Consider the following 13,693-nt stretch of genomic DNA (forward strand, 5'->3'; position numbering starts at 1 on the left):
TTGTGCTGGTCACAGCTGCAGCTCAACGAGCCTCTGCTTAGCACGGACCTGTGCTACTGTCACAGCCGCTTCCCTGGGTGTGACTGGGCCGAGAGCTCCATGTCCTGCCTTCGCCACCCCATGCCTGGGACTGTCATGGGGGTGGGGAGGAGGGTGAGGATGGAGGGTGGATGAACGGAAGTGGGCAGCCTGGGAGGACTTCTTTGTTGGCAAGAGTCAGCCTTGAAGCACGGATACCCCTCTTGACCCCAGACCTGCTTCTGGAAAGTTCTGTCTCTCTTCCCAGGGGTCACGCAGCCTCACAGCTTTCTTTCTCTGCCTGGTTGGAGGGGGCTGGCTTGGAGGAAGAAACCTCCTGTTCCTGTTTGTCCTTCAATGATGTAAAAATATAGACTCTTGTCCATCTGGCACATGGTGTGTATACAACATGAGATAACCCCCTCTCCCCCTCACCCAGAGCCCCAAAAAGTTCCTCTCAATCTCCCAAATTCCCTCCCTTGATCTTGACTTGGCTTTTTGTTGTTGTTGTTGTTCCTGCTATTTATATATGATGGCTCTTGGACCTGAATACGAGTCATAGTGAAGGAGGTGTCGGAGATTCAGGCCTTGTGGCAAGTGATGGCTTGAAACATTCACTCGCAATGTGGCGACTCCCCTGCTCCGGGGATGGTCCCGGGGACAGCCGTGCCCGCTGCCCTCTGAGAGCCGCTAGGGCAGCTGGTGCCTTTCCATGCGGCTTCCTGGAAGCTCCTGTGTGTGGTAGGCAGTTCCACCGTGAGGAATCCGCCTGTCCCGGGCAATATGACTTACACTTACGACTGACTCAGGGGATTGAATTTTGGGGATGTTTTGCAATCCCCTGTATATTTGCTCTTTCACCTACCCACCCAAGCTCATGAGGGCGCCTTGGATGGGAATGCGGAAAATTTAAAGTTTGGAGCTTTATTTTATTAGAAATTCAGATCTACAGAGAGGAGGAGGAGGAGGAGGAGGAGGAGAGAGAGAGAGAGAGAGAGAGAGATAGGAAGATCTTCTATCCAAGTGGCTGCAACAGCCAGAACTGAGCCGATCTAAAGCCAGAAGCTTCCTCCAGGTCTCCCACGCAGGTGCAGGGTCCCAAGGCTTTGGGCCGTCCTCCACTGCTTTCCCAGGCCACAGGCAGGGAGCTGGATGGGAAGTGGAGCTGCCGGGATTAGAACCAGCATTCTGGCCTATGCAAGGCGAGGACTTTAGCCGCTAGGCCACTGCGCCGGGCCCTACACTGCTTTTTTTGTGAAAGGAGATTTGCGTCTGCCACCCTCGGACTCGGTTTCAATGGGCTTTTTTAATTTGTCAACCGAGGAGGTGTAACATGGTTGAACTCAACAGTTTTGTGTTGAATCTTTACCAAGATCTGTTATACAGATTGAGAAAGAGAGAGAGAGAGAGAGAGAGAGAGAGAGAGAGAGAGAGAGAATCTTTCATTCACTGACTACTCCCCAAATGGCCGCAATGGCCAGAGCTGAGCTGATCTGAAGCTCAGGAAACAAGGGCGTGTTCCGGATCGGTCACGTGGGTGCAGGGGTCCAAGGATTTACGTCATCCTCTGTTACCTCACCTAGGTCATGAAGCAGGGAGTTGGTTTGGGAACTGGAGCAGCTGGGACCTGAACCGGCCACCTCCCGTAAGAGATGCTAGTACTGCAGGTGGACAATTTATGTAGCCATCGGGAGTGACTTCCTATGAATTTCTTGCTTGGTCGAGTTATTTCCCGTTTTCTTGTTGATTTCTCAGAGTTCTTTATATATGGCAGACCCCCCAGCCTTCATTCCACGGGAAAACTAGCTTCACCCACGGGTTGTCCATTCGCTTTCCTGCTGACGTGTTTCATTGCTCAGCGGTTTTGTAGCCCAAATGTGGTTTCTTGTATGATTTCTGTTTTTTTGCCTTGAAGATCTTTTGGTGTGCTTCCAAGCCCTGGTCTCCCCGACGCATCTCTGCTTGCTATAAAGTTTTTGCTTTTTGACACTGACTGAGGTCTTTGGCCCGTCTTTGCTCTCTCGCTGTGACACAAACTTCCCTCCCCACAGAATCTCCTGGGCTTCTTGATTTCATTTAATTTCCCCTCCCTGTTCCCAAATCAGACTTTCCAGGGTTATGGGCCCGAGAATCTATATTTTCACTAAAAATTTAGGGGATTTAAATATTTTATTTAGTTAGTCATTAAAAAAAAATTTTTTTTTTTAAAATGATGTACTTTTTACTTGAAAAGTAGACTTAAAGAGAGAGAGCAATATAAAGAAAGATCTTTTCATTGACTGAGTCACTTCCCAAATGGGCTGCAACGGCCAGAGCTGAGAGGAGCGAGAGCCAGGAGCCAGGAGCCTCTTCCGGATCTCCCACGCGGGTGCAGGGTCCCAAGGCTTTGGGCCGTCCTCCACTGCTTTCCCAGGCCACAGGCAGGGAACTGGGTTGAAACGGAGCAGCCAGGATATGAAGTGGTACCCGAATGGGATGCCAGTGCCACAGGGGGTGGAGGATTAGCCCGTTGAGCCATGGCATTAGCCCCATTTTATTTATTTGTTTAGAAGGAGAGGGAAGGGGGGTAAGGAAGGGAGGGAGGGAGAAAGAGAGAGAGAGAGAGAGAGGCAGCTCTTGGTGGTTCACTCCCCATGCAGCAGGCCAGTGCTGGGAATCTGGAACTCGGTTCGGACATCTGAGAGGATTATGGGCAAGTCAGTCATCTGGACCTTAGGTGCCCAAGTCCACGTTTAGCGGGAAGCTGGGGGCAGGCGCAGAGGCAGGACTCGAACCCAGCTCTCTCTGACCCGGGGAGTGGGCATTCTCCAACACAATGCCAAACGCCCAGCCCCCAACCCCGGGCGATTCTTTTTTTTTTTTTTTTAAACATTTATTTTTATTGGAAAGGCGGATATACAGAGAGACAGAGGGAAGATCTTCCGTCCGATGATTCACTCCCCAAGTGAGCGCAACGGCCGATGTTGTGCCGATCTGAAGCCAGGAGCCTCTTCTGGGTCTCCCACGCGGGTGCAGGTTCCCAAAGCTTTGGGCCGTCCTCCACTGCTTTCCCAGGCCACAAGCAGGGAGCTGGATGGGAAGCGGGGCTGCTGGGATTAGAACCGGCGCCTCTATGGGATCCCGGGCGTGCAAGGCGAGGACCTTAACCACTTGCGCCACCGCGCCGGGCCCCCGGACGATTCTTGACATCAGTCCAGCCCGGGAGACACTGGCCCGGTGGCTGGCGGAGGGACTTGCAGGTTGGACTGAACGGCCGGCTCTCCCTGTAACTTACGTTTCAAATGCAGCCACGCTCCAGAGGCCTCGTGTGATGGTCGACTGAGAAGGTTTCATTGCACGCCCTTCCCTGGCAAGCGTCATAGGGGAGGTAGCTAATCCTGTTTCCCTTTTCGCTTGCCCCGCCGGGGAGCCCATCAGTTCTACTCAACTTTATCACGTACCGACGTGCCTTAAGCAAATATCCATCGATTGTAAACTCTGTCAGATTCAGGACTTTGTGTTATACTGTGCTCTGGGGTAGCAGTCAGGAGCAGCCAACTTTATGGTTGCTTTTTTTTTTTCTTTCCCCTTCTCTAATGGTCATCTTCCGAATTTCAAGATCATCAAGACGGTCAGCGGTCTGCCTCTGTCCCTGGCACCGGGGGAATGAGCCACAAAGTGCATACGGTTCCAGCTCCGTGCTGGGGTGGCCAATGAAAACAGACGAAACCAGAGCAATGGGTTGGGGGCGGTGGCCTCGTGGTGCGAGCAGCGGAAGTGCCACCCCGGGCATCCCCCAGCGGAGAGCTGGGTTTTCAGTCCTGCTTGGCCACTCTGCTTGCGGTCCCGGGAAAGCAGCGGAGGCCAGCCCAAGTGTCTGACCCCCTGCCACCTGCGTGGGCGACCCGGGTGCATTTCCAGCTGTCCTGACCTGGCCGCCATTTGGGTGATCTGAGTGCAAACCCACTGGTTGCACTGGGAACATCAAGCAGGGAGCTGGATGGGAAGTGGAGCAGCTGTGTCTCGAACCGGTGTCCATCGGGGATGCCTACGCCACCGGCAGAGGCTTAACCCTAACTGGCCCATGGCACCGGCCCAAGACCATGACGTTGAAGTGAGATTGGGAGGCAGTGATGGGGAGAGGATGCTAGTGGGGGGCCCGGGGGAGGCTGGAGTGGGGGATGGGGCAGGCCCAGGCTCGGAGTGCGGGGGTGGGGGAGGGAGGAAGGGGGAGGGGGAGTGCACGAGGCCTTGTGGCGTAGAGTGAAGATATTCAATTTCCTTTCCTGGCAGTGGCCGTGGCTGTGGTCAGGGGGTGGACAGCAAGGCCAGTTGTTGAGCGTGTTTCTCTGCCCTGGCTGGCTTCCCTCCCCCATCCTGTGGTGGGGGGTGAGGTCTGCATGAGAATAAACTCACTCACCACGTGACAGAGGTGGCGGTGGCGGTGGTGGTGGTGGGAGGGGGGGCTGCCCACCCTTGCTGCAGTGCTGTCTCTGCCCACGCTCGCATGTGGGGTCCTGTGGTCCTTAGCCGGGAATGGGCGGCCTGGGGTGCGGACAAAGCCGCTGCAAGAGGTAGAATCATGGACCAGGAAGGCTGGGAACTCAGCATCCGTTCCTTACCCAGTGGCCTCTCCTGTGTGTGTAGACAGGAGTGTGCGAGGGCTAGGCACGGGGGGGGGGATGTGGGCAGGCGAGGAAGTGCCAGGAATAGCCCAAGGTGGGGCTCCGGCTGCGAGCTGGGAGGAGCTTCAGAGAAGGGGGCTCCTGGCAGGGACATTTGGGGAGCAAGGCTCAGTCAGGAGCCACCGAGTTACCTGCTTCCCACGTCAGGCTGGGTCTGACCCCCCCACTTCCTGCTCCCACCTGCGCCCTGGGAGACAGAGAGCGATGGCCTGGGCACACGGGTTGAATTCTGGGCTCCTGCCTCCTAGCTTGGCTTTGTCCTGGCTGTCGTGGCCATCGGAGCAGTGAGCCGCCACTGCCTTTAAGTCAAACGAGACGGAGTCCACAAAAGGAAGGCCACCTATCCTGTCTTTATTGGCTTTCCCACGGTGGGACAGGGGGTCACCTCTTGCCGGGAGGGTGGGGGATGCGTTTCTGGATCTGGATTGGGTCTCAGAGAGGGCGTGTCCCTTGCCCAACATCACACAGCTAGCAAATGGCTCTTTTCTGGTGCCAGGATCCCCCAGCCAGCCAACTCTCCGTACCTCGCAAGTTCTTTTCTGCCTTAGATTTTGGGTTTGTGGGTCCCCTCTGCCGGCCATGCGGCCATGCGTTTTCCTGCGTCTTCAAGAGGTCCTCTCCTTTCAGGTCCTGGTCGGTGGCCATGCCCACCAAGAGGACTTCGCTGGACACGCCTCACAGTCCCCGTGGCTTGATGGAATCCACACACACGGGGACAACCGCTTGGCTTAGAAGTAGCGTCCCCTGTGCTTCTCCCCCAGGGTGTTGGGGTCGGGGTTCTGCCTGGTGGGTGTCGCACCCCAGCCCCCGTCCGCCTGTTGGGACCCCTCCCCACCTACCTCAATCCTACCCATAGGACGCGACAACTATCAGATACAAGGAGGCATTTTGTGGAATGTGACATTGGACACGGACGTGGGGGTTACATTTTCAGAGGCAAGGGATTTATTTTTTATTTTGATTACCAAGTCAGATCTACAGAGAGGAGGAGAGACTGAGAGGAAGATCTTCCGTCCGATGATTCACTCCCCAAGTGAGCCGCAACGGCCGGTGCTGTGCCAAACTGAAGCCAGGACCCAGGAGCATCTTCCAGGTCTCCCACGCGGGTGCAGGGTCCCAAGGCTTTGGGCCGTCCTCCACTGCTTTCCCGGGTCACAAGCAGGGAGCTGGATGGGAAGCGGGGCCGCCGGGATTAGAACCGGCGCTCCTATGGGATCCTGGGCGGCGTGTTCAAGGTGAGGACTTTAGCCGCTAGGCCACTGCACCGGGCCCTGTTTGTTCTTCATTCGTTAATTCAGCTGTGAAACTTAGACTGCATTATTCTGAGACTGCGTATGAATTTTAAAAAATCATTTGAGAAACACACAGAGAGAGAGAGACAGAGATTTTTTTTTCCATTCGCAGGTTCACTCCTGTGGATGCTCGCTGCGGCCGGGTCTGGTCACGTTGAAGCTGGGAGCCAGGAGATTCTTCCAGGTTACAGCGGAGGCAGCAGGAGGCTCTGAGTCGTTGAGGGCGGCGGGCCGGCGAGCAGGAGGCTGGGGGCGTTTGGGGACCGGGAAGGCCCGGGGAGGGTCCCTGGAGAGGAGGTGACGTTATCAACAAGGATGTAGCAAACGTCATCGTCGGTGAGAGACGCCCGTTGTGGTCTGCGTCTCCGTGGGAAACTCAGCAACTGGCAAGTCCCCCGATGCAGAAAGTGGGTTGGTGGTTGGCAGGGGCTGGGCTGGGGAGGGGATTGGCTGTTCCCTGGGGTGCCAGTGGTGGGATTGGTTCAGATCATGTATACTTACCATGCCATGATATTTTAAATGTCAGAAAGTTAAACTGCTTAAAAAAAAAAATTGATTGGGCCCGGCGGCGTGGCCTAGCGGCTAAAGTCCTCGCCTTGAACACGCCGCCGGGATCCCATAGGGGCGCCGGTTCTAATCCCGGCAGCCCCGCTTCCCATCCAGCTCCCTGCCTGTGGCCTGGGAAAGCAGTGGAGGACGGCCCAAAGCCTTGGGACCCTGCACCGGCGTGTGGGAGACCCGGAAGAGGCTCCTGGCTCCTGGCTTCAGATTGGTGCAGCTCCGGCCGTTGCGCTCACTTGGGGAGTGAATCATCGGACGAAAGATCTTCCTCTCTGTCTCTCTTCCTCTGTATACATCTGCCTTTCCTATAAAAATAACTAAATCTTCAGATCAAAGCAAAGCAGGCACTGCCCCGTACCCGGAACCAGCTTCCTTCCTTATCAACAGGGTAGCTGTGTGTTTTCCCACCACCTCATCAGCAGTGGGTGTTATCTAACCCTTCCATCTTTGGTTGAAAAAAAAAAAAAAAAACCTTGTCACAGTGTAATTGCCATCTCATTTCCCTTACGCGATGGGGCACCCTCCCTGCGTCTCAGAACTGGGCTTCTCTCCGGTCATTTCCTTGGCTGGCTCTCCCATGGACCACTGGGGACCTTTCCTATTGATTGATTCAGAGAGCTCTTTACATATGATGGACCTTGCCCTTTGACACTGTGTGTTACCTATTTCCTCCCCCAGTCACTATCTTGTCTTTAGCATCATTTGTTATGTACATTTTCTTGTTTTTTTGGATGTTGGTAAAGGATTTTTTTTTTCTCTTGCAAATTTTTTTGGGTCCGTATTCATGTGAGATCATCTGGATTAAAATGATCTATTTGTATTTGAAGGGCAGAAACACACACGCGCGTGTGCAGTGGATGGAGAGACAGAGAGAGAGAGAGAGAGAGCTTCGATCCATTCATTGACTCACTCCCCAAATGGCCACAGTGGCCCCAGAGCTGAGCTGATCTGAAGCCAGGAGCCAGGAACTTCTTCCAGGTCTCCCAAGGACTTGGACCATTCTCAACTTCTTTCCCAGGCGTCTTAGCAGGGAGATGGATGGGAAGTGGAGCAGCAAGGATTCGAACCAGTGCCCAGGTGGGCTGCAGGCAGAGGCTTAGCTTCCTTGAGGTCAGTCTTTTCCTAAAAAAAGGGGCCACTGCCATTATGGAACCAACACTGGGACGCGCGGCTCAAGCCCAGATGACACACACACACACACACACACACACACACACACACACACACACGTGTCACCAACACACGTGAGCTCGTATCAACGTGGAGTCCCCAGGCACGGAGGGTCCAGTTCCCTGCTGCGTGCCAGAAAGCCACTGTCCCTTTGCCGGGGAGGGGGACGCAGAGTTCCTGAAATAACTTAGTAGGCTTAGGGGGGGAATAATCCATATGTGTGAGGGAGCAGGTGTCTGGGGGCCGGGATGAAGATTACAATTGGGGTGCCCATTTCTACGTCACAGTCCCAGCTCCCCCTGAGTCCAGATTCCAGCCAGGGGAGTCCGCCGGAGATGGTTCAAGTTGTAGGAGACCTGCAAGGACTTCCGGGCTCCTAGTGTTACGAAAAAAAAAATGGATTTATTTGAAAGACACAGAAATAAGACGAAGTGAGAAGGGTCTTCCACCTGCTAAATTACTCTTGCAACAACCAGGGTGAAACCAGGACTTCCTTTTGGATCTGCCACGTGGAATCCAAGCACATGGGCCATCCCCGATTGCTTTAACAGGGAGCTGGGTCGGAAGCGGAACAGCTGAGACGCCAGCCGGCATCCACCCACGTGGGAAGCTGCTTACGTGGCGCTCCCCCCACGCAAACCCAGGCATTCCAAAATGGGATTTACTTCCGTGTCCCAAGCAATGGCTTAACTGTTGGCTTAACCATCCTTGGCATGCCTGGACTCCAAAACAATTCCTTTGGCATAATAAACCTACTACGCTAACTCCGCATTTCGTGACCCTTGTCCATTCTTTGGTTTGCAAAAATTCTCTGCAAACCCTAGGATCCCATATTGGCACTGGTTCGTACCCCAGCGGCTCCACTTCCCATCCAGCTCCCTGCCTGTGGCCTGGGAAAGCAGCGGAGGACGGCCCAAAGCCTTGGGACCCTGCACCCGTGTGGGAGACCCAGAAGAGGCTCCTGGCTTCGGATTAACTCAGCTCTGGTCGTTGTGGCCATTTGGGGAGTGAGCTGGCAGATGGCAGATCTTCTTCTCTGTCTCTCCTTCTCTCTGTAAATGTGCCTTTTCAATAAAAAGAAATCTTGAAAAACAGAGTGTCTAGCGGGGAGTCACCTTGGTCCCGTGTGGTCCTCAGGAGCGACAGGTGGCTTCAGGGCCCTCTATGATCCTTTAACCCCTGCTCAGCTGGCAGTGGCAGGGGTGGCTCTGGGCTGGGCAGCCCATGTGCCCATGCTGCTTGGCGAAGCCGTCTGTCCACCTGGCGGTGACATGTTATAGGGTCTTGGGCATTTACGCTTCTATGGGGTATGGGCTATGGCCTAACTGAGGCTGAGTGGTGAGAAACCTCAGCATCCAAATCCCAACCATTTGTTGATGGCTCATTGCTACTAAGAAACTGCAAACTTGCAGGCCAAACGGCCTATGTGGCTTTCAGCGTCGATGGGATGGGGCTCCAATTCTTATCAGTCAAGGCCCAAGTCTGGTTATCTCACAGTAATGAAGTGGGTGTTTACCGTAATTGCTGGAGGCCTGGGCTGTCCAGCCGAGATAGGTAGGGAATGTATGGTATTCCCCCCGCCCCTCACCTAGCAGGCTATTGTGAATTGCCCCTTTTCAAGCTACTGTAGACTGTGCTGTTGGCTGCTGCACTCCAGAAAGGGGTGTTGGTCCCGGCCGGCCGGTTGGTCAGTTGGCTATCCGCTCTCACCCAAGAACCCAAACTCAGACATGCCGAACTTGAATAAACCATCCTTGTGCGCTTGCATCAACTTCAGACTCCTGACAATTTCTGGGGGAATCTCAGAATCTGGGCACGACAGTGGGACCTCGGGTGGGGTGGGGCGCGGTTCACGTTCAGGAGAGGGACATGCACGGACAAGGCCACTTCAAGGAAGTGAGGGTGTCGAGTCCGAGAGGGGGAACAGAGAGACATTTAAAGGTCAGTCTGAAGCACCAGCAGCACGCGTGGGAGACCTGAGCTGGGGTAGTTGGCATTGCCCATCCCCGAGCGCCACTCACTGGCACACGCTGAAGCCAAGGCTGGGACCTACCTGACACGGCAGGATTACAGAGTCAGATCAGCGGAAGCGTGAAATGAGGAGAAGTCCAGATAGTAAATAATGCTTGAGAAAATCGGGCGAATGGAGACTCGAGGTTGACTGCAGCAGCCAACGGACGTTGGGAGGGTCGCCTCATCCCCGGAGTGGCGAAACCGACAGCATTTCAGAACTGTCCAAACCACTTGGGCAGAACCCTCGGAGCAGGTACCACGTCAGAACCCTGGGTATTCACTGGGTGGCAGTTTGCCATCCCTGGGCACTAGAGCATCAGGGAAGCTGGGTGTGGCTTCCCTTGCTAACTCTTGCTTTCCCCCCAGAGAAAAGAAGAAATGGAAAATTTACAAACAATAATTTCACCCACTTTTCCCTAACCCTCAATCCTTCTCACCCTAGATTTAAAAAAAAAGAGTACATAGGGGTATCTGAGAAGTGCAGGGTCCCAAGGCTTTGGGTCGTCCTCCACTGCTTTCCCAGGCCACAGGCAGGGAGCTGAATGGGAAGTGGAGCAGCCGGGATTAGAACCAGCGCCCACATGGGATCCTGGTGCATCCAAGGCAAGGACTTTAGCCACTAGGCCACACTGCCAGGTTCGTGAGATAGTGAGATTTCTAAGATCCCCTAGGCAGCGAGCTCCCGGGCACTGGGAGCGTGTTAACAATAAAGGCACATGTCCAAGGGATTGCAGAAGAAAAATGCCTGCTTCCTTCCTGGCACAGGCGTTCAGCACGGTGCTGAAAGCTGCCAGCTGCCTCCCGTATTGGAAAGCCCTGGCATTCCGTGCCGGCTCAGCTCCTCACTCCAGCTCCCTGTTCCTTGGACCTCTGCCCTCCGGGTGGGAGACCTACCTCGAGAGCTTGACTCCTGGCTTCGGTCTGGTCCAGATCTGGCTGCTGTGGGCATTTGGAACGTGAATCTGTGGGTGGGAGAGCTTTCTGTCTTTTCAAACAAGTCTGAAGGATAAATGAGGGTCCCTCAGGTTTCCTGGCAGCCTCGAGGGGCAAGCGGGAGTGTGTGCATCCCCCCAGCAACCTCTCCTTGCATCTGTGTGTGTGTGTGTATGTGGCTGGTCCACCCAGGTGACCACTGGGTCCAGTGTCTTTGAGTGCTGCAGTGCTGCCCTCTGTTGGGCAGAAAGAGAAAAGTCTCCGTGGTGTGAGCAGGATTCTGGAATTGACCGAGCGGTTCAAAGCTTCAGGATGCCGAATTGAAGGTGGACTGAAGGAATCCCAGCGGCTTTCACAACGTGAATTTCAAAGGCAGAGACACCTCCCACTGGTTCCCTGCGTCAATGCTGGTAACAGCCAGGACTTGGCCAGATTGAAGCTGAGAGCTGGAGATGGAGTGTGTGTCTCCCACACGGGCAGCAGGGACCCAAGTGCTGGCTGGCAGACCCTGTCCCCAACTGCTGTCCCCAGACCCGCCAGAATACGCATTCGCGGGGGTGCTGGAATTGGGCACAGGGCTGGGACTCGAACCTAAGGCTTTTGGATACGGGAGGCCTCAGGGGGGTGGCCTGACCATGAGACCTGGCTGCTGATCCACTTCCCATCCAGCTCCCTCTCTCCCTACCTACTGATGGGGCTGGGAAAGCAGCAGAGGATGGCCCACGTGCTTGGGGCTCTGCACCCACGGGGGACACGTGGGTGGAACTCCTGGCTGGCAGCAGCACTGGGCTCAGCTGCAACTCTCCTGCGCCTTTGTTGGGGAGGAGCCAGCCAAGGGGGGGGGGTGCTTTGCTGGCATTTGTCTCTACCTCTTATTCGAAATGAGTATAGATTAAACTTCGCAGGGCGCCTTAAGTGTTGGGTATTGTTGCAGGCATAGAAACAGGGTTCAGAGGGCAGGACCCCACGGAGTGGGGGTGAGCCTAGGAGGGGCCTGTGGACCAGGACTCCAGTGGGGGGAAAGGGGGGGGTAAGCCTTGGGATGCTGTAAAGGAACCAAGACCCCAGAAGAGGCCAAGCTATGAGGGGACTGTGTGCTAGGACCCCAATGTGGGCCAAGGTTGTGGTGCTGAGTCTGGGGGATTGTAGGGGGGTGGACCGCTCCTCCGCCTCCCAGGGGGGATGAGCCTGGCTGGGGGCGGTCATTGGCCATGACCCGAGCAGGGGGTGAGCCTAGAGGACTGAAGGGGCCAGAGCCCAGATGACCCCATCAGTGGTGGGGCTTGTGTGTGCGGGGGGGCAGGGGGGTCGGTTAGGACTCTTATAGAGACTGAGCTGTAGGGGGTTCTTGGGCCAGGACCCCAGCAGAGGCTGAGCTGTTGAGGGGGGCTGGTGGGCCAGGATCCTAGCGGAGGACCCGAGCTGGTGGGCCGAGTCTGTGTTGCCTGTAGGTTGAGCCCAGAGACGGGGCGCGTGTGTGTGTGAAGGGATGGGGGCGCGCACATAAGCCAGCGCCACTGGCGGGAGTGGTCTTTTATTGTCCACTCCACCTGCCACCCCTCACCCCGCTCTCAGTAGCACTTGCGGTAGACGATGTGCGGGCCCTGCTCCTCGTACTCCTCACGCAAGATCCAGCAGGACTGGAAGGCCCTCAGGGAGGCGAGGATGGAGCCGCCGATCCACACGGAGAAGTGGCGCGTGGGTTGCGCCGCCACCACCACGTGCGCCTCGGGCGGCAGCGAGCGCAGCAGCTCGGCACGGAAACGGCCCTCGAAGCCGGGGAAGAGGGACGAGCCGCCACACAGCAGCACGTTGTGCGCCACGTCGGAGCGCGCATCCAGCGACACCTTGCGCAGGCTCTGCTCGGCCATGGTGGGCAAGCCCACGGGTGCCAGCCCTGGCATCGGAGGTGGCCGGAACAAGAGTTCCGGGCACTGAAATAACTCTTTGCCTAACGTGACCGTGCGCCCGTCGGGCAGCCGCAACGTCTGGCGACACTCGTGTTCCGGGCGCGCCAGTTCCCGCTGGATGTCGGCGGCCACGTAGCAGTAACGATGTTTGATGTTCTCCACCGTGTTCAGGTCCTGTTGGCCCAGCGGGAAGCCGGAGCCCAGCAGCACCTCGGCCAAGAAGGCAGTCAGATGGTTCCCAGCCAGATCCAGGCGCTCGGTGGCGTGTGGCAGGTTGTAGCCTTGGAAGACGGGCACGGTGTAGGTGACGCCATGGCCCGTGTCCACCACCAACCCGCTGACCCGGCCATGCGCGTAGGCTGACAGCACCGACTGCGACGCCACGTACATGGCAGGTGCATGCAGCGACTCAAACGCCACTTCCACCAGCTTCTCGCGGTTGGTGGCCGGGCTGAAGGGTGGGTCTGAGAAGAGCAGCGGGTGGTCCTGAGGGCCCACGCGCAGGTCGTGCTCCAGCAGGTGCCTCCACAGGACCTCGGCCGCCTCCCAGTCCACCACGATGCCGTGGCGCAGCGGCTGCACCAGTGCCAGCTCCGGGTGCGCGCGCGCAGCCTCCCCGATGTATGTCTCCAGCCTGGGCTGCTGCTCCGTGTCTGTCGGCTTCCGGGCCTGGCAGCCCAGGACGGTGGCCACGGTGTAGATGGGTCGCGTCTGCCCGGCGAAGCCCACCTTACAGGTGCCTGTACCCATGTCGATCACCACAGCACCGGTCCGGGGAGGCGGTTGCTGATCACCCACCGTGCCCGGTGCTGGGAAGGAGTTGGAGCTGGTTTCTGGAGCTGCGCCCTTGGAGTTCAGATCTGTCTGGGGGGCGCCCACGGAAGAGCTCTGTGCGTCTTCCGACGTGGTGGGTTTATGCGCGTCCATGGCTGCGGATGGCCTCGGCGTGAGTGAGGTATATGCCGAGGGAGGGGAAGAGCTTGAGGTTTGGCCAGGGGGTCCCCCTCCCCTGCAGAGACTGAGGGGGCCCCTCCCCCGGGCATCCGGGAGCGGGGGAAGGGAGTGGGGCGGCGGGCCTGGGGTCTGTGATGTCACTTGGGTGATGACTTCACAAGACAGGGCCAGGGGCAGC

At 56.6% G+C, this 13,693-nt stretch overlaps 1 protein-coding gene across 1 annotated transcript; it reads right to left on the reverse strand.

Annotated features, from left to right (window-relative positions):
• Positions 1–12,222: 12,222 nt before the first annotated feature.
• ACTL9 (actin like 9) lies at positions 12,223–13,488 on the reverse strand. The gene has a single exon (XM_040990160.1). It carries the CDS (start codon positions 13,486–13,488, stop codon positions 12,223–12,225), a length of 1,266 nt encoding a protein of 421 aa, XP_040846094.1.
• Positions 13,489–13,693: the final 205 nt, after the last annotated feature.

Source organism: Ochotona curzoniae, unplaced genomic scaffold, assembly GCF_017591425.1.
Source record: "Ochotona curzoniae isolate NIBS_2020 unplaced genomic scaffold, NIBS_Ocur_1.0 contig_605, whole genome shotgun sequence".
Taxonomy (NCBI): Eukaryota; Metazoa; Chordata; class Mammalia; order Lagomorpha; family Ochotonidae; genus Ochotona; species Ochotona curzoniae.

What these genes read in the sequence shown, in the direction of transcription:
- ACTL9 (XM_040990160.1), bottom strand. Translation starts at nt 13,488, where the DNA reads ATGGACGCGCATAAACCCACCACGTCGGAAGACGCACAGAGCTCTTCC.